This window comes from Magallana gigas, chromosome 8 (assembly GCF_963853765.1).
Source record: "Magallana gigas chromosome 8, xbMagGiga1.1, whole genome shotgun sequence".
In the NCBI taxonomy this organism is placed as follows: domain Eukaryota; kingdom Metazoa; phylum Mollusca; class Bivalvia; order Ostreida; family Ostreidae; genus Magallana; species Magallana gigas.
In genome coordinates, this window is record NC_088860.1 from 3,129,424 (window position 1) to 3,149,564 (window position 20,141).

General features: G+C 36.0%; 1 protein-coding gene across 12 annotated transcripts in view; it reads left to right on the plus strand.

Moving 5' to 3' along the window:
• The window catches only part of LOC105332686 (unconventional myosin-XVI), a 55,355-nt gene extending 38,084 nt beyond the window's left edge, over positions 1-17,271 (plus strand). For 4 of the 12 annotated variants that reach the window (XM_066068735.1, XM_066068732.1, XM_066068731.1 and 1 more), the window contains 10 exons: positions 555-1,743; positions 2,915-3,010; positions 3,110-3,349; positions 10,502-10,540; positions 10,875-10,978; positions 11,129-11,251; positions 11,793-11,825; positions 13,286-13,498; positions 14,099-14,842; positions 15,638-17,271. In XM_066068735.1, coding sequence (XP_065924807.1) covers positions 555-1,743; positions 2,915-3,010; positions 3,110-3,349; positions 10,502-10,540; positions 10,875-10,978; positions 11,129-11,251; positions 11,793-11,825; positions 13,286-13,498; positions 14,099-14,842; positions 15,638-15,841 — 2,985 coding nt within the window. In that variant the 3' untranslated portion in view covers positions 15,842-17,271. Of the gene's footprint in view, positions 1-554; positions 1,744-2,914; positions 3,011-3,109; positions 3,350-10,501; positions 10,541-10,874; positions 10,979-11,128; positions 11,252-11,792; positions 11,826-13,111; positions 13,133-13,285; positions 13,499-13,713; positions 13,741-14,098; positions 14,910-15,637 lie in introns of those variants that run through there. The other 8 variants (XM_066068736.1, XM_066068738.1, XM_066068739.1 and 5 more) reach the window with 8 other exon arrangements.
• The last annotated feature ends 2,870 nt before the right edge of the window (positions 17,272-20,141 follow it).

Sequence of the window (20,141 nt, forward strand, 5' to 3'; positions counted from 1 at the left end):
TTAATATTTACGTCATAATTTTCCTGCGTATAATATCAGCTTTCATGATTATCTTGACTAACATTTAGATATATCTCTACACTGATTTGTCTTATTTCGACCTAATCAGGTTTTGATGCTTGTAATATCTCCACTATCACAGAAATCTATCACATTTTCTCTGTGATTATGTCATGTTTACAAATTAGTTCTAGCATGGTGAAATTGATTTGATTTGATAAATCATAACTAGAGTAAAATAAAACAATATCGGACAGATATCAAAGGTAGAATTACATCATCTAGCTGCTTCCAATATTACAGCACAGTATAACTCTATGTGATACAAAACGTAATATTTTTTGATCAATATTTTTCTGTACCAATTAATTTATAAAGATTTTTATTTTATTTCGTTATTTTAATCAAGTAAATTAGATTATGAATTGATGGTATTATCACATTTCTCCTGACTTTTTAATCCTTGTCTTTACTTTAAATTGTAGCATTTAAATAAAATGAGAAATGAGTTGATAGATAAGAAATTTACTATACCATTACTTACATTCTGACAGGTATCTGTATCCAGTGACGATGCAGTTTTCTTGGATGAACATCACAGACCGACCAATCAAAACTCACCTCTCCTGTCCCCAAGGTTATCCAGGTCAAATCATCAGCAGCAGCATCACCCCCAGATGAGAAGGTCTTCATCCCCCGGGCAGCCAAGGCAGGCTGTCCCATCCCCCAACCAGTCCCGCCCCTTCTCCTACTTCTCCCCACCATCTACCCCCTCCCAGCCACCAAGTAATACCCCACATCTGATTTCACCAGGGTCACCAACGTATGAGCCCATTCACCAGCCCCACCCTCACAATGGGCATCACTCTTCCACCCACCACCACCACCACCACCGACCGCGTGTGTCTTCCCACGTAGAAGTCAGAGCGGTGTCCCCCTCGCGGCATGGTCAGCACCATAGGCACTCAGCAGGGGGGTCCCCCAAGTCTTCCAAGAGACAGTCCATGCCAGTTAAACCAGTAGCCCCTCCCCAGCAAGTCAGGGAGGTAAATTTCCCCCAGCAAGTGAATCCACTCAACCCTCAACACGTCAGGGATACAAACTTTCCCCACCATGTTCAGCCTCTTGCTGCCCATCAGCACAGTTTGCCACAAGGACAAGAGACCGACCCCTCAGGGAGGAGACCCAGGGCACCTAGTTTCCCTGCTCCTCCCACACCTCTCTCTGGCAGTATCAGGTCCCAGGGAAGCAGGAGGTCACCCTCCCCACCCTTACCCCCAGCCCCACTACAACCCAACGTTCGACCAATGAGCATTAGACATAGTACTGAGGTTATACACACACGTGTGAGTGAACCACCAACTCCACCCCCCATCTCCAAAATCCCAGGGACAAGGTCCTCCGTGTCCTCATTTGAGCTGGGGAAAAGATCTCGCGAGGGGTCAGTGGAGAGTCCCCTACAGTCCCCCACACATCATACAGGTCACCATGGCAACTCAGACCAGTTTAGTCTGGCCTCTCAGCTTACCCAAGTAAAGCTTAAAACAGGGGCAGTGCCTCCGCCACAGGAGAAGACGAGCTTCAAACAGCAGGCCGCCATGGGAATAGCTGCAGAACTAGTACTGAAGAAAACTCCTTTAAGACATAGTCCGAAAGAAGCTCCCCCCAAAAAGACTCCTGATGAGAATCGAGAGATTTCCCCTGAGGCCCTCCTCAAGAAACTCAATCCAGTAAAACGTACAGGTACACATTACATGTAATTTGATAAATCTGAATAGAATATATGCAATTAGTCTTCTTGCACAATCATTATTTAGTCATGTTTAAGTTTTGTTTAAGGTTGATGGGTCAAAGAGATTATGGGAGAATGATCCGCTGATAAGAAAGACAACTCTTTGAGACTAATCCATCCACTTTTATTGTTGTTTAAAAAATTGAGACCATAAAGCAATACGCAACCAAAAAACAAATTCATATAATGGGTTTCACAAGTTAAAAGCCGAAATAATTCATTAAGGGGTTGATTCATAATTTCAATATGATTACGCTCCATGAAACTAAGTTGCAAGGGGTATAATGTTTTTGACCCATCCTTCAGTCAGTCAGTCCTGTTTTTGGTAAGTGCAACTCCTCATAAACCATTGCATAGGAATTTTGTGAAACTTTGTAGGTATTTAGAAATAATTTAATTCTGGTTGTAACGCGCTTTCTGATTGGCTAAAAAATTATTTTTTATCGTATAAAGAATGTTGCCTACGTCATATTAAGACTAACGTCAAAAACGTATCAATACGCCTGATGTTACGTTTGAATTTTGTACAGTTTTACGTCATTTTAAAGGTCAAATGACCGTTTATATCTACAATGAAGAGTAAAAAATTAAATTATAAGCAATGAATTCAATATTTATTAGTTTATACGATATAAAATGGTTTGAAACAGTTTACGCTTTTCTATAAACCGCTTCGCGGTTTATAAAGCGTAAACTGCCCCAAACCATTTTATATCGTATAAAACAAATAAATATTGAATTCATTCCTTAAAACAATGTGTAGACATGCATATCACCAGAAAATTCAGATTACATTATTTTTCTGGAAATTTCTGCTCTTATGAACTTAGAATTTATTTAGAAGTAAAGACAAAGGAATAGGTGTGCATAGTTGCAGGAAGGTTTTAGCTGACAAATTTTTCCGTATTTAATGCATACCTTGAGAAACAATAGCTTTGGGCTGCTGTGTACTTTGTGCTGTATTGGAAAAAAAATGATTCTTCTGTTTATAACATACAGTTCCTCAGTTATACCACCCTGCAAAATATGAGAATATCTAGTTGACATACATATATAATGCAAGAAATCTAAGGGTTTTCTTCTTTACCAATGTCTTATTTTAAACAATTTTCTGCCTTTCAGAGGGAAGTAAAACTAGTCCAGACAATGAGACAGGGACAGCCGTAAACTTCCTGTCCAAGCTCCGACCCACAGGGGGACAAAAACCCTGGGAAAAAGGTTCAGCCATCTCTGTTTTCATCTAAAAGGCTAATTATATATTTTGTGAGCTATCAAATAGATATAATGTGACTATTTGCTATTTTTGTTTTCCTTCAGACCCCTCTCCCACTTTGGACTTTGCTGATGTTGGCATGGATGTTATGACATCATCAATAGATGAAGAACCCCTCCCCCCTGAGCCCCTGGTGGAAGAAGAACCAGTTGAGGAGCTCCCATTACCCCCTCCCCCTCCCACTGAAGACAGCGAACCAGTCCAGCCAAAACCTGGAGTTGCCTTGGATACTCAATCAACAACCACCAACAAAAAAAGAATGATATTTGAGAAAGAGAAAAAAGGTCAGTGATGGCAAGAATTTAAATATCATCTAACTTTCAAACATTTAGATTTTTTAAGAGTCTAGGATCAGAAAAGTGTTTCAGAAGTAGTTTGAATAGTAAATGGACACTGAGTTTTAACCAGCACATAATGATGTACTTTGACATTCAATGTGATTATTTGATACATGAAGGGGACAGCAAGAAGAACAAAATGGTTGCCTAGTTTCAATTGAACACGGAAAACATTTGTCATTTATCTCGGAAGGACCATTCATAAAAGCAATAGATTTGTTGACATTTGTTACATTTCAAAAAAGTTGTGGTTTCCTGCACAACATTTTTTAGTGAAAAGGTCCCATTAATGGTGGATATTTTCCCTATAATCAAGGATTATAGAATTTCATAAAGGGCATGCTTAATTTAAAACATTATTTAAAAACTGTTCCAACCTATTCCCAGTGATACATTAACATTGCAGTGTATATTAACTGATATAGAAATTCTTAACAAAATTTATTTCCAAATTTTTACCTTATAATTATTATTTCCAAGTGTTGGTTTTTTGCAGGGTGCTTTTTTGTGCTATAGTAAATTGTACAATGTCAATTCGAGCACAGAAACATGTCATTGTAATGTTAATCTTTTAGTCACCAATTTAGGAATTGAAAATCATAAAGTTACTCAATAAATTTATCCTATTTTGGAGTAAAAAACAAATATTTGCACCTGCAGAAAAAAAAATCCCCAGTGATATATACAGCATTAGTGATGGTTACAATGATGATGTAATTTAATCAAATTTGTACAATTTTCAGAAGTGAATTTTACGTTATTCCAGAAAGCCATTTATAGCCCTTTTGTTTTGATTTTTTTGTAAGTTTATCTTTTTAATTAATGAGATAAGAGATGCAAGATTTGAAAACAGTATAAGATTTGAGATAACCTTTTGCTCTGATCTTTGTAATAAGCTGACTGCTTCATGGTGAATTTGTGCCCTGAGTTCCATTTCTGACTCATTGGAAACTTCTGTTAATTGTTTTTACTGTGTTATTTTAAGCTTCTCTGTTAATTCAGTAACAATGTTAGTGGGCTGCCATGAAGTTTGAAGACTAACAGATTTTTTACAGTTTCTACCGAAACCTAAAACCTTAAACCCCTCCTGAACCTTACAGTATACAGATATTGATGAATTATATTCACAACTTCTGACAGTACATGTGTTTCACCAAATCACCTGCTTCCAATTAATCTATCCTGATGCCCTTTTAATAAATTATACCTGTATCGTAATAGTTATAATGGCCTCTCAATCTCAGTAAATCATACACCCATTCAGGAGTAGTCATGGAGGTATGGAAACACAAAGACTCCCCTGATCACATTATCAGTATTATGAGATAGATGGTAACTCTGATGTTGGCTGATACAGGCGTGTGTTGGGGGGAGGTTTTTGCTGACTTATCTCTATTATTCCCCCTGCTGTGGTCTATCAGATCTATGGAGGAAGCTGGGGCTCCCATGGGGTTTTCCTGGTCATCTGTTACCCCCTCCTCTCATTCTGATGTAGAACCAATTCTTTTTAATGGGCAGTCTCATCTCCAGAGGATTTTTAAATAAAATAAAAATAGAAATTCTTTTTTGTGTAATTCTTAGCAACAGACTATTCCTTGATTAACAAAGTATGATTTTTTCTATATGTGAAAGTAAAGTCACATCCTCAGCAGATTTGGGATTTTTTTCTGTCCTGCTCTGAATAAATGGTGTCCCACCACAAACAGTGATGTAACCTGGGAGATCCTTCCACTGATAGAGTGATCCAAGACAAAGGAAGTCAGATGACAAGATAGAGAGGAAGTAGTAGAAGCCCGCTGCTGCCGAATTCTTCTGCTCTGGAAATCTTCCAAAATCTCCTTCCCCCGCTGTAGCCTCACTCTCACTGTTTCTCTCAAAGTTACCGTAGCAATCTGATGTCAGAGAAGTCAGACATATTTGGGATACCTGGATTTTTCTTTTATTTGATTCCTCTAAGTCACCTGAGTTTTTATAGGAAATATCTTATAACATTTTGAAGGTGAGAAGTATTTTGAGTATTTTGTTAAAATATGAGTGGTTAATCGTATTTTGATGAGGGTTTGGGATCTTGTTTTGGTGTAGTGGCACCGAGGTGTGAATGATCTCCTGGTCATTAAGATAGGCGGTGTGGATAAAGACAAAAATATTATTTCTGTTGAAGCTAGGTCTCCCCTCTTCTGAGATAACTCTGTGTATTGGGTTTTAAGTTGTTTACATGCTTTTTATTATCAAATCTTTTTGTAAGAGCTGTATGCTAGTATTAGATGCACATATATCTGTTTTAAGTATTATAAAATTAATTTTCATTAATTACTCAGTATCAACTTTATATGTGATATACATTTTCATTTTAAAACTATGTTGCATAAAAATTCAATCAGACAATTACTGTATGTATGTGGCTGCCATCATTTGCACAAAATATCTTTGTCTGTCTGTCTGTTATATACATGTATATTATCAGACTATATATTTTCTCATACATCTGTTCTTTAGTCTGTCTATCTCTTGTTCTACCTCCTCCATTTAAAGTATGTACTATTTAATATTAATTTCTCCCCCCCCCCCCCCCCCCCCCCCCAATTGATCTATGTCTATCTAAGTTTTCTCCCCGAAATTCTTCCTCAGCACTGTAGATGATCAGCCATTACTGGTACACATCCCACAGTTCTTGCTGTCCATCCATCTGTCAATCCTTCCTTCCTGAGTATCCTATGTTCAGTCATTACATCACCCCATGCCTGATGCTGTAAGGTTGGTACAGTCAGACTCCGGGCTCCCTCTGCCTGCTATATTTAGCTCCTCACTGCCTCTCTATCAGGATGGGAGCATTAAGTCATTTTATTGTAATGTCAGGAATTTCAGGGAGCAAAAATTCTTGTATCATGTACTTAGGTTTTAAATGCTCTCGTAATTTGTGTTTTACTGAATGTGAAATGAGTGTGCTCTGATTGGTGAGGTTTACTCGACCTTTGTCCTCTGGTAAATCATGCCATGGTGATGGATCATGCATGGTGTTTGAGTTGTTCAGTGGTAAATCATGCCATGGTGATGGATGCATGGTGTTTGAGTTGTTCAGTGGTAAATCATGCCATGGTGATGGATCATGCATGGTGTTTGAGTTGTTCAGAATAAGAGCTGCTCACTTTAGGTTACATGCACAAACATAAAATGTCAGTGTTCTACATAATTTAATTCACTCACTGCTGTCTGTCTGTCTCTCCCCCTGACTGTTGTCAATATCTCTCTCTTCCTTTGTGTCTGGTATGTGGACAATTTCTCTCTCTCTCTCTCTCTCTCTCTCTCTCTCTCTCTCTCTCTCTCTCTCTCTCTCTCTCTCTCTCTGTGTTTGGTTTGCCCTGATATTATTTACTGTTTATTTACTGAAAGCCCAGCATGATAATCTAAATCTTGACTGCTGATGGTGAGGGTGGGGGGGGGGGGGTACTTGTTTACATACAATTCTCTGTGTTACACACATGTTTTACGTTAGTACACAACATGTAGATAAAACACAGTCATTAAGTAATGTGGGCTATGGGGGAGCTTGTTTTCTGGAAGGAGGAGTTCATATTTGTATATTAGTTATACTCGAATAATTGTTCATTCATGGCTGTTGATGATATTAAATACCTATACTTTCAAAAGGAAAAAAAATCTAACCAACCAAAAAAATCTAACCAACCAAAAAAAATCTAACCAACCAAAAAATATCTTACCTACCAAAATATTTCTTTTCCAAATTCATGAAATTCCTAATTCTCCCCCCCCCCCCCCCCCCCCCCCCCCCCCCCCCCGGTTCCAACGCCAATGTCTTTAATCAAACATAAAACAGTATTAATCCTGTAACAATACAGGTTAATCTGATAAGTTATGTCCTTATGAACCTGTTTAAAAAAAAATATAGAAAAATATACAAAAAAGCCTCTACCCCCCCCCCCCCCCCCCCAAATCTACATATTAAATTCTCTTTCTTGTAAACATAAAATGTTTTATTTGATTTTGTTTATTAGCATGGATCTGGTCAATTACCTGCAGTGTAGAAAAATATTCTGGCATATTTGTTTACATCTGTGCCCCATACATCATTTGGATTTGACCCTTTCTCACCAGTTGGAATTGCTTTGATCAAAAATAAACTTTGGCACAACAACATGAAACATACTCTGTGAAGCAGCTACAGATGTACGGACGCTGATTAGATTATTTCTTAGAGATGGTCATTTCTGTGAAGAAATAAAAACCAAAGAGTAGATTTATTAGCAGGATGCGCACATCTAAGTATATGATAAACCAAGCTGTTCTCCTGTCTGGCTCTTTGTTCTTTATAGGTCGTTGAAAAACCTGGAAATTTTCATCAGTGTTACACAACACTCCTTTTGTCATGTGCATCTCGAACAATGGTGAATGATAATCACCTCTCACTTCTAAGGTTGCTTGAGCTTGCTGCTTACCTATAGATGACTCCATGCAGTGACAAACACCTCTATCTTCTAGAGGTTGCTTTGCTCTACTGCATATGCATGTATATTGGCTGCTTTCTTATAGATGATTTATAGGCAGCTTAGAGATTGTTTAGATGAAGTTGTAACATAAACATCGTAAATATTCTGTCAGTACTAAACACCAACAATCAAACAAGCCAGATTTATACACACACACAAAAACACTCACACTTTACTGTGTACCACCTGCCAAATTGTTTTACACACAGTTTTTCAAACATTTGCTTGATTCTAAGAGTTACAGCGATCTTGCTTATTTTGCCCCACAGATTTATGATCTGTAGTGTGTTTTGTCTTACCATCTGTCCCTGTCTCTCCATCTGTTTATCTGTCTCTCCATCTGTTTATCTGTCTCTCCATCTCTTTTTCTGTCATTTTATCTTCTCTTTACCTGATGCCTGCAACTTTGACCATGGTCATCTTTCTAACATCATGATATAGCAACGTTTATTATAAGGTCAATGGCAGGTACGTAGGTCACGGTCATTAATCAAGGTCAGCTTCCTGTCTGAATGACCTGCCTTTAATAAAGGGACACTTCCTGAAACAACAGTTGCTATGTTGAAAATGTCTGACACTCCACAAATGAGATTATAAACAGATGGACAGATGTAGACACTTTGGAGCATGAGATAGATAAACAGTTTCATTAACATTAGTTGAACCACATGGAATCTGGAAAATGACCAGAGAAATGATTTAGATCACTTATTTTACACAAGTATACTTAATTCTGTGATTCCTCATATTGCAAAATATAAAATTCACAATTGCAGCATATGTTTCACATCTGTAAGAAAATTAAACTTAAAATATGTTTTCATCTGCCCAAGAACCATATAACTGTTACAGGAGGTACTGTAGAATCAATTTCATTTGTGGGGGTTAATGTTTGTGATTGCCAAAATTTTCCTGGTTTGTAATAAAGTAATTTCATCGGTAGCAAGTTCTAATTTGTAAATAAATACATGCATAAATGTTCATGGGGATGATGATGATTCCACAGTACAAGTTATACTATATGAACATATTCAGATACAGACAAATGGTAGCTTGATCATTGTGTCTGTGGAGGGCAGAACCAGAAAATGACAGTCATTTGTTTCTAATGAATCAATAACACATTTTTCACCCCCCCCCCCCCCCCCCCCATCCTGGCATTCTTCTTCCATGCTCTTTTTTCTCTGTTAGAGAGAGAGAGAGAGAGAGAGAGAGAGAGAGAGAGAGAGAGAGAGAGAGAGAGAGAGAGAGAGAGAACTATGTAAGGAATAGGAATGATTGTTACCCATCAGTCGTCCCTGTCTCACTATATTGTTACTTATGACAAGTAGTATCTCAAACATTAGAATCCCTGCAGTAATTGAGATTTTATGACCAATATGCATAATTGTAGATAATTTGAACTATTGAACTTAAATACATTGGTGCAAAAAATTGTTTTATGATAAATCAATATTAAAAGGAAACCAACATACATACACAAGGGTTGTCGTGGTAACAGAATAGTATGAAGTGACATCCCTGGGTTAGGAGCTAGTCAGGTGTAATATCTTCATGCTGTGGAAGATCAATTTTGGACTATTCAGCCACTGGTATATTTTACTGTTGTATAATTCAGTTTTAAAGCATGTGATTTAAATGAGGGCAAGAGGGGTCAGGGGTGGTCGAGAAATTTGCAGTGAATATATTGTGTGTGTTTCAATTGTACTGTAGCATAGGGTGTGGCCATGATTGAAAAGTATAAATGTACATTGTCGATGGAGGCAGAAGAAAGATTGATATAAATTCTTATTAATTAAGAATTTGACTTGTAAATGGAAATAAATTTAATCAATTTCATTATTTTATTAGTCATCTTCAAAAATGATAGAAATTGCTTGTAAGATTGTATCATTTAAAATCCTTAAACCTCAGACTGTTATAAATTACAGCAAACTCAAATAGGAGAATCGCACCCTGTTATTGAGTTTTTATGACAAAGAAGTCTTCATAACCTTATCAGATTGAAGATGCAGCTTATTTTGTTACAGGATTTGATTCAAAGAGTGTAAAACAATTTATTGGAAAATAATTATGAAATAATTAACAAGACGGAAGTAAAGTCGGATTATTAGTGGAGCCAGATATCAATTAGCCTGGTCATTGTTCTAACATCATACTGTCCTTCATTTGAAAGTTTATGAAAATGTAAGCTAGTGATAAACTTCCAAATAAATCATCCTCTAGATAACGTGTACACAGAAATCCTTTCTCTTTAGCTCTGAATGGAGTGTGTACTTTTTCACACTCGCTGGATTTTGGCAATTCTTTAGGAGGCTGATGGGAGGAATTCCCTCGAAGTCATGATTTAATGAGGCAGAAAGGTAGAAGATGATTTAGCGGGGTTGGAGGCTGTGTCGGTATATTTAGAAACACACGAAAAAAACGTCAAGGAATCGGTTCCTCACCACATCCAGCTGTGTGGAAATCCTCCAGCTGTGTTCTGGAAGAGTTATCTGCCCTTCCACTAGTTGGGAGAAATTGAAGTAAAAAGCAATTTGAAGTCAAAATTTGCCCAAACATTGATTTCTAAGCAACATTTTATCTCTTTCAGATATTGGTGACAATATGGACATCGATCTAGATGAAGTTGGTATGTACAAATATACCAGCTAGGTTTTCAATGTTAAGAACTTTAATTAAATTGAATTTTTCAATTTTTTTTTATGAAGACAATTAAGCATTCAATTCTATTCTGAAAATATATTTTTGTAAACCTTCAAGGTAACAATTTAGACATTGCTATATCAGTTCTTTCTGACTAATGCTTAAATGTGTATGCAATGTAGTGAAATCTATAATCTTGAAAACTTACTACATGTATAAATATTTTGCTATATATTGCTATGGTGTTCATTACAATGTAAGTTTGCTATACATACAATTTATTCCTGCATTTGTCATCCTTTTTTGCTGTGCAATTTCAGATTACAATCAGATCCCTGGTTATGTTCCGATTACTAACGCCGTTCCAAACTGGAAAAAAGACATGATCATCAAGAAAAATGAAGAAAAAGTCAGGGAATATGTGGTAAACAACTGATACTCATTTATTTACAAGCTGGAAACTGACATAAATGATTCAGATTGTGTACCTTGCAATTGCTCATCTTATTGTGAATTTCCTGAAATTTCTGGAAATTATTTGACCTTGAATCCTAAATTCGTACTTGAATTGTAGGAGGAGCTTAGGCGGAAGAAGGCCGAGGCCCTGAAGTGGAAGGATGTCCCTGAGTGGAAGAAAAAAATGTTAGAGAAGAAGGAACAGCAAAAGCGGGAACAGGATTCGGCTATGACACAAGCAGTAAGAGTTATCTGCCCCTGACTTCCATGCATTATCTCCCCTTCCCACTAACTAAGGTCCCTTAGGAATTCAATGATTGCATGTGATGTAAAGATTCAACCAGAAAAAAAAGATGTGTGTTGTGAAGTTTTTGTTAACTTACAAAGGAGTCCATGAATTAAAAAGTTAATTATATGGATGGTTTGTCTTGATCTGTGTGAAACAAGCTAATACAGTGTTTTTTGTGAAATATAAGCACTGCTTCAACCTGGGACAAATATAGTAATTTGATACACTCATCTTTTTAAACTTCCATTGTGAAAGACCATAATGTGATAACAATAAGATGGTTTGAAATTTTTTTGGAAAAAAATTATTTTGAGTAGTTAGTACTGATTCATGCTAGTACAAGTGTGTTTTTTTTTTTCAATTACTAGATAAAATTCAAGGGTTTGAATTTGCAGTGAGTTTGAATACTAAAAGCATGTGACTAAAATCATGAATGCTCAATGACCTTAGTTAGAAGTAGCGTAGACTGCATTGTGATGTGTTGTATTTGCAGGCGCAGCAGAAGGAGCAAGCAAAGACGGCCAAAGTAAGCCTCCGTTTTATACATACTTCTCTTTGTACCACACTGGAAAACCCCAAATGACAAAGAAAAGGCACTCTTTCTCTTCATTTTAATCAGATTTTATGAAATATATCAAATATAAAGTAGATTTAGTGAGGCACTACTGTAGATTCCTTATTAAACGCAAAGAATTTAAATCTTTGTTAAATTGCGAAAACCAATCCACTCAGACTTTAAAATTTTTAGAATTTACAGTATACAAATTATTGTCCATAAAATTTTGTAAAGGCTCTTTGGAAAACCCAATTTTATTACCTTTTCCTTTAAATTTTATATTTTTTCAAGCAAAAAGTGATTTCAGTTGTCATGTGATTCAAATGAAATAAACAGTGAAATTGTGATTTTCAGTATTTAAGCTACCATCATACAACATTTGAATCCTTGTTAATTAATCTTGTTCATCGTGAAGAATGTGATAAAAAGGATGTCATTTGAGGTTTTTCAGTAAAAATCATCCAGTAAAAATGGTCAATCTTTATCTCAGCAATTCTTCAGCAGAGATTGATTGATGTCAGCTGTTTGGTTGATGTGATCTGATTATCCTGGATTAAAGTCCCCTCCCTTGTTCCTAAAGTTTTTCCTCAAACCAATTTTTCTGCCATTGGTCAGGTGAAATTGCTTTTATTGCAAAACTTGAGGTAAAAAAAACACAATTTTGGCTGTTTGTCCACTTATTTTTCACCCAGAATTTTCAGATATGTTTTCTTTCACTTAAACTGCCTCCCTCTCTCTCTCTCCTGAATGATAAACAATTTTTTTTGGGAGGGGGGGTGAATCCTGTAAAAGAATAGTTTTTCTCAGCACAAGATGTTGCCAGCTTGTTGATTAATTTGTTGGTCTCTCCAGCGACACAAATGTCAATTCTACGATCCTTCCCTTGATATCAGTGTCGGCCAAAATTCCCTTCCACCCCCACAAACTGCAGGACTCTGAGTTACAAATTGTCTGTTGACAGTACACAGTGTTACTATTAGTACCTAGACGGAGAATCTCTTCACTCCTCTTCTTCTATCTTTTCATCTTCTGTCTTTTGACATATCTCTATCTCAGATATATTCTCATTTTGTCAATCGAGATACGGAAACACTGCAGTATGGCTGCTCTCCAGGCATTTGTTCCAAGAAATCTTTGTAAGACAATGAACTTAATCTCTTGTTGGCTAGCTATGCAGCCATTAACTCATTTCAGTTATACAGTATAAAAACCTCTTGTATGGTAGAACAAACTTTTCATTCTTTTTATGGTTATAGCCAGCATTAAACTGGATTCAGGTAGATCATTTATGTGTATTTTGATAATTGATATTACCTACACAACATACCCTTTGTTGTAAGATTTTATTAGAACAGTGAGTAAATATGAATATTGTAAACTATCTGTGTGTATGATATTGTGGTCTGTGTAATTTGTTCTTTTTGTTGTAGATAAAACCCGTGTTACAGAAACGCCAGTCCTTCGATGAAACCCAAACCAACAATAATACAACCTTTGTCACTAAAAACCCTGTATCCCCTGTTACTAAGCAACCCGTTTCCCCACCTGTTGCTAAGCAACCAGAAAAATCACCCGTAACCAAGCAACCAGAATCACCACCTGTTACTAGCATGCCAAAGAATCCTATCAAAGTCACAAATGATGTAAGGAAATAACCAGGGTATATGCTGGTAGAAAATTTATTTTTATGTTCTAAATGCGAAAATCCTTTTTAAAAACTATTTTGGAGCTTTGTTGTACAAGTAAGACAGCAAGAATACAAAGGAAGCAAAAGAAAATTATCATTTTATTATTTTGCAATTTTTAGGCTGATATAATAAATTTTAAAATATTATTGACCAAATGAGATTTTATTAAGGTAAAATATAGGAAAAAGTAACATGAGGTAAGGAACTGACTTATAATCATGAATTGATGACAACTGACAATCATGGATGACAATTTCTTGCATATATTAACCGAAAGATAAACGAGCATGTCTGGTGAAGTCTGGAAGTTTGTGTTTGATTACACACTGATCTAACTTCTCTGACTCTTTGTATATATAGTTTGACATAACAGGTGTAAGGATTGAGTTTTCATTTTTCATGATGGAAATTTTTGAAATGGCTGATACTCTAGCTTATTGATTGTAAAAACCTTACAACATTTGTGTGAGTAACACCCCGACAGCAAAACGCTCTTAAAACCCAGATACTAGTACACCACTCCTAGTGCTTAGTTTGTATATTTGCATCTTACAGAAGACTGATATAGATCAAACAAGCGGTGTAGAACAAGTGGGTGAAGACAGCATGACTACGTCAATGGTTCATGCAAAGTCAGAAAATGTAGGCTTGGAGAATCAGAGCAGTGTAGATAACAGGTCTAGGTCAATGGTTGATGCTGAATCTCAAAATATGTGTCAGGAGAAACCAACTGTGGAAGATAGGGTTCAAGCAACATGTCAACCTCAGAGTGAGGAGAACAGGTCTTCTCAGGAGTTGAGTGAGGAGGTTTATAACTCTCAGCAACTGAGCAATGATAGAGGGACAAATGGGCATCATGATGAAATTAGGTCACATGAGCAATGCAATCTAATCGTATCACATGGCCTTGATGATTGCTCTGATCAAAGCAAAACAGAAACATTTTATGACCAAGATGAAGAAATGAATTCATGTGGCCAAGGAAATCAGAAAAAGTCACCATCTCAGTTTCCTTCAGGCACTGATCAACTTGATGAAAATAGTTCATCACATGACGACAGTGTGGAAATGTCTACTGAACAAGATGGCAATGACCAATCTCATGTAAAAGACCCCACTGTCCAAATCAATGACACAGGGTCACAGCAATTGCATGGCAGACATGGGTCTCAAGATCTGAGCACTATTAAACAAGAAGCTGGGGATTCATCTCCTGATGTATGTGATAAGGGTGGGTCATTTGATGAAGTAAGCATGGATGATCCACAAGATGGGATGATCATCCAAAGCAGTGATGAAGTAAGCCTTTGTAGTTCTCCCTGAAGCTTACTGCTCTGATCAGAAACTGTCTTGATTGGCTGACCAGGTTTATTCTTGCTTACCACTGTATCCCACTGTACATACTGATGTACAGTTCAACAGCTATGATAACCGCAATATCTGAATCATGGAGATTACATATTTACCCCTCATCCATATTGTCACAAATGAAAGTTCCATTGACCTAGCATCTGTGTTAAACTTCACATGAACATCTTATATTGCAAATATCTTCATGCAAATTTCTATACTCTCTGTCTACAAATTAGTAAGCTTACCACTTCTTTACAAACTAGTATTAAAGCCTTCAGCCATTTCTTGTGACTCTGACAATTCATCCGCTCTCTCTATGGAACCGATGCCGAGACTGGTACTGAATCGTAATACAATGTCTTTATTTCAGCCTTACTGCCTGAATGTTCAAATTTTTTGTCCTTGATGAGCATGTAAACACTAATTAAGAGCATGAAACAGCATGAAATACTTAGAATGTCTCCTCTCTGAATTGTAATTCTATCTAAAGTAACAATTAAACAAAGCTACAAACTTTTAATTATCTCTGTTTTATTAAATTAACATTCGTTGCATTTGAAATTTAGGGTTCTGTAAAACAGAAGATTTTTATTTAATAACAATCTTTATTTAAAATTTCATGACAAATAGGTAATACAAATGTAATCCATTTGTAATTGGTCAGCAGTAAAATGGAAGTAAAAATTGGTTTAAAAAAAAAAGTGATAATTGACAAGTTTTATTTTTTCGATTTGTTTCCAGCAAAGGGAAGAAGAGGAGCGGAAGCGAGAGGCAAGGAGAAGACAACTGGAAATGCAGGCACAAATGGAGAAAGAATTGGCAGATGTTCCAGAGTGGAAGAGAGAGATTATGATGAAGAAAGGCGGAGCTCCGACCAACTGGGGCGATGAACGAGAGGATATCAACCGCGACGAAAATAATGAAGAAAACCAAAATTACGAGTGACACAATTCCAAAAACAAATAGGTCACAATTTATTTTTATATAACTCATCGGTGATTCCGCACTGTGGGACTGTATAGTCTTTAAGAAGACAAATTAAGTAACTTGATTGGTCGGCCAATTTTATCTTCATTTGTGTATCCTGTCTGAAGTTAGGAAGGGGGGTGTTGGAGAACTATGGGTAAATGGCTTGTAATATATGTTTTATCTTTTTGCATGAAATGCAATTTTGAAATCCCTTGATCCAAATGTACATCAACATGAGTCCGATTTGCTGGTTTGAGTATTTTGAAAAAAAAGATATTGCTTGAATATGTTGCATAAAACTTGTTCATTGATTTAATTCAATATTTTACTATCATTTTGTTTCTTTGATTTTCCGTTCCCAGCTACGCCAAATCTTATTGTTTAGATTAATGATTAGTATTTGAGGCCTTAGACAATTTCTGTTCCTTGATAAAATCTGTTTTGTGAGATTCTGCCATGAATAGGTTTGCTCTAAAGTGCCTTTGTACAGGCTCCCTAATTTAAGTAAAATCATTTGTGTTTGAGGTGCAATTTTGTTGATGATGTACGTAACATCCTTAGTTCAGATTTTGGTCATGAATTTTTTCTATATAAATAATACAGAAAAATTGTAATTTCATGTTTATACAATACAGACTTAAGCTATGTGTGATTTATCAATTCAGATTGGTTAATTTTCTGTGAGGTCATAATTCATTATAAGCAGAAGTTTTGTAGACTTGTAGTTATTTCCCTTGCCTTGCTAGTTTTCTATTATGGCTGGGTTTTTCATATTCCTGAATTTCATGTGAAATATTGATACATTTGTGTTATTGTTGATGAGACTTTTACAACCTGTGGTTCATCAATATATTCGTCAGTCTCCAGATGTTGATACCTGAGGATGAACAATGTCTATGTCAGAAAAAACAATTAACTGAACTGGTTTTTGTTGTCAGTGTATATATATATTAACATGTGTTTGTCAGTTGAGCTTTTATTTAAGTAGTGATGTGTACATGGCCATGTTTGAATGAACTCGGTATAATTATGCCTTTTTATATACAATGTACGTTCATTCACTTAAACGGTGCTTTATTATTATTAATATATTTTTTGTTTTAATTCCTTCATTTTGTCATTATGGTTGACTTTAATTAACTGTGTTGAGCCTTTTCAGGCAAAAGCAGATAGTTTTAATAGAGAACGTTTTACTTGTAACCGACAATCCTTTTATTTCACAGATAAATATTAAAAGCTTAAATTATTCCCACCTGGATATTTACCTGGCACTTAAAGGAAAACTTTAAACTTTAATTGACAGCCAGTATTTCTTATCATAATTTTGTGTTTGTAAACAAAATCTACCAAAGCAGAGCGTTATCTGTCTGTATATGACAAATAAATCGTCCTACCCTCAATCAAAAGTCTTCTGTTTTGTAACTGATCAGTGATTGGTCAGTTGTTGCTATAGAAACAATAAATGTGATTGGTCAGTGACTGATGGCAATGGCAATGTTACACCACTGCCATTTGATCATTATTATAGCTAGAACTTCTAAAGTTATCCTCAGAGAAGATGAAAATAATCTCTGGATAATGTTCAGAATATATGTTGTTCACATTAAACACAAATATTCTATTTGTCAGAAATTATCTTTGCATTTTTTTAGCAAAAAAAAATAGGCAAAAAGTATCTTTGTAAGTTCAAGGTTACTCAAGGATTTTTTTTTCAAAGGGAGAATATTTACCAGTAGTCAATATCATCATTGAAACTTTTGCCTATTAGAAATTTTTTCTTGCATAAGGAATTTCAAATAGGTCTCAACGGAGGTTCAAATTTTTAGAAATGTAAAAGATTATGAAAAAAATGAATAGGTAATTTATTGAGCTTGTTGGAGACAATATCAAGTATCATTTCCATAAAACACGTGGGTTAGATGGGTTGTCATAGTGGAATAGAAATACGTGTACTTATATTTTACGAATATTTTCTAAAGAAGAACATGTATAGAATAGAGTTTGTGAAATTAATCTAAATGCAAGATTGTACTTTTTTAAGTTTTAAGTTTCTTTCAAACCATGACCCCTAAGGTAGAGAATGGGGATCACAACTATGATATAATTTTTCATTCAGAAATGTAAAAATTGTTCGTATCAGTGATGTGGTGGTGATGCTTAATGATAAACAGTGAGAACAACTTAATTAAAGAACCATTTTAGCAAGAGCTTAAACCTTGTATAGTTGTGCCAAACAGCAATGTGACGCAGGTCTGATCATTGCTGGGCACTCAGCCATGGCTCTTTGAAATCAACAATATTTGTATGGCTTTTGAGCTTGGACTACGCAACTTGTGTATATCTCACTCAAAACCAACGTCTTTTTTAAACTAGTTTGGGTAAAAGAAATAATTAGTGACGTCCTACCGAAAGTCCAAGTCTTATAGACCCGAAAGACACATGTACCACTGGATGGGGTGTACATATTTTAAACAAAAATATTTACATTTTCCAGTATTTTTGAGATAAAACTACGAGTGTTTTTATTTATCGAAAATAACATCACCAACACATTTCCTGAAATGAGTATGTTCAACCACAGGGACCAAGCCCGTTTTAACATTAATTTCAATGTAACCATAAATAAAGTTACATTGAAATTAATGTTAAAACGGGCTTGGCTCCTGTGTGTTCAACAGTATCAGGCAGTTGATTTGCACGTGTGGTAATGCACTTGAAAATAAATCGATATACCTGTGTGAAATAACTTACACTGATGGGGCAAATGACGTACACTATTGGGAACAAGCAGGGTTTGAATGACAAGGGTAGCTAGTGTAAGAAGTATACAATCATTAAAAAATTATGTAAATATGGGATTATTCTTTGATTTTGATGATGATGACCACCACAGTAAGTGCGTGATCCATTCGATAATAAAGCCCTTTGTGCTATTTAACGAATTTGATCACGTACGTGTCCGATTAATTCAATCATAGAGCCTATTGGGCCTTTTTGGATTCGATCATGTGCCCGATTAAATCAATCATAAAGTCCTTTGGACTGTATTGGATTTGATCAGATGCCGACTGTAATAATCACTTTATAGAACTCAAAGAATAATTCCACAATCCTTAAGTTTATTGCCATGAAGGCATATTAGGCCGGTGCTTATCCCCTGTTTCAATGGTGCTTAGTGGATAACAGTCATTGACCCCCCTGGATGGACACCAGTCCATCGCAAGTTACATGTGACTCCCAGCTAATGTCGGTACCCAATTTCAGCTGGGTTGACAGAGATAATATAGATAAAGTGCTTTGTCTATGGACACAACACACAGCATCAAGTGACCACAGCGGGTTTGAACCAGCAACATTTGGGTTACGTTCCTAACGCCTATGACCACTGAGCCATGTCCTCCTTATTGATATTTATCAGCGTTTATTTATTAAACACATCTAACAATTTGAGACCGTTTTGTAAAAAAAAAATAGACTTTGTAAAATTGAAAAAAAAATGATAGGAACATGGCATACAGCGAGGAAGATAATAGTACGTTAAGGTTGTTAAGTGCTTCATATGTTATTCAGGTGAGAAGTGTGACCCATGGATCCTTTTTTTACGCATGCTGTTATGAATGAAACGGTTTTGATTGGGTTTTTAAAACCTTTTTTTAGTCTCCTACTTGGCTCCCTTGATGTAAATAAAGAATTTATTTTACATTTATACTGCTCTTTTCTGGGCACCCCTAACTTCATGCGTGGACCCCCCTCCCCCCAAAAAAAATCCAAGACGAAGGTGGGAGGAGGGGGTGGGGCTGGTTTTCTTTGCGGTAATTTTACTATGTAAATTTGTCCAAGGGGGGCTGTCTGGACAAGGCCTACGGGAATTTTTGGGGTGGACACTCCTAGATCCGTGCATGATGAACGTAATGCTTGACGGGTCTTAAAGCATGTTCACTTTACCTGAAGACGAGCAATCTCTTACCGTTTCTATTTTTAAGTGTAAAATTATCACAGTCTGCTAATTTTCACATTTCCAAGAAAGGATGTAATACGTTAGGTGTGTGAGATGATACGTCATTCAAATTAAAGGAACAGCTAACAAAAAGTTAGCTACTTAATTTAATTAAAATGAGTATAGTGAATATTTTTTTTCATTTCTGTGTAACAATTAGCTAGTTACAATTAATTAGTTAAGTGCATGAATATGAAAGAGGCGGCTTATGAGTACCTAATTAGTTATACTTAACGAGTATTGTATGTAACTTTTCTAATGGCGGTGTAATTTCATGAT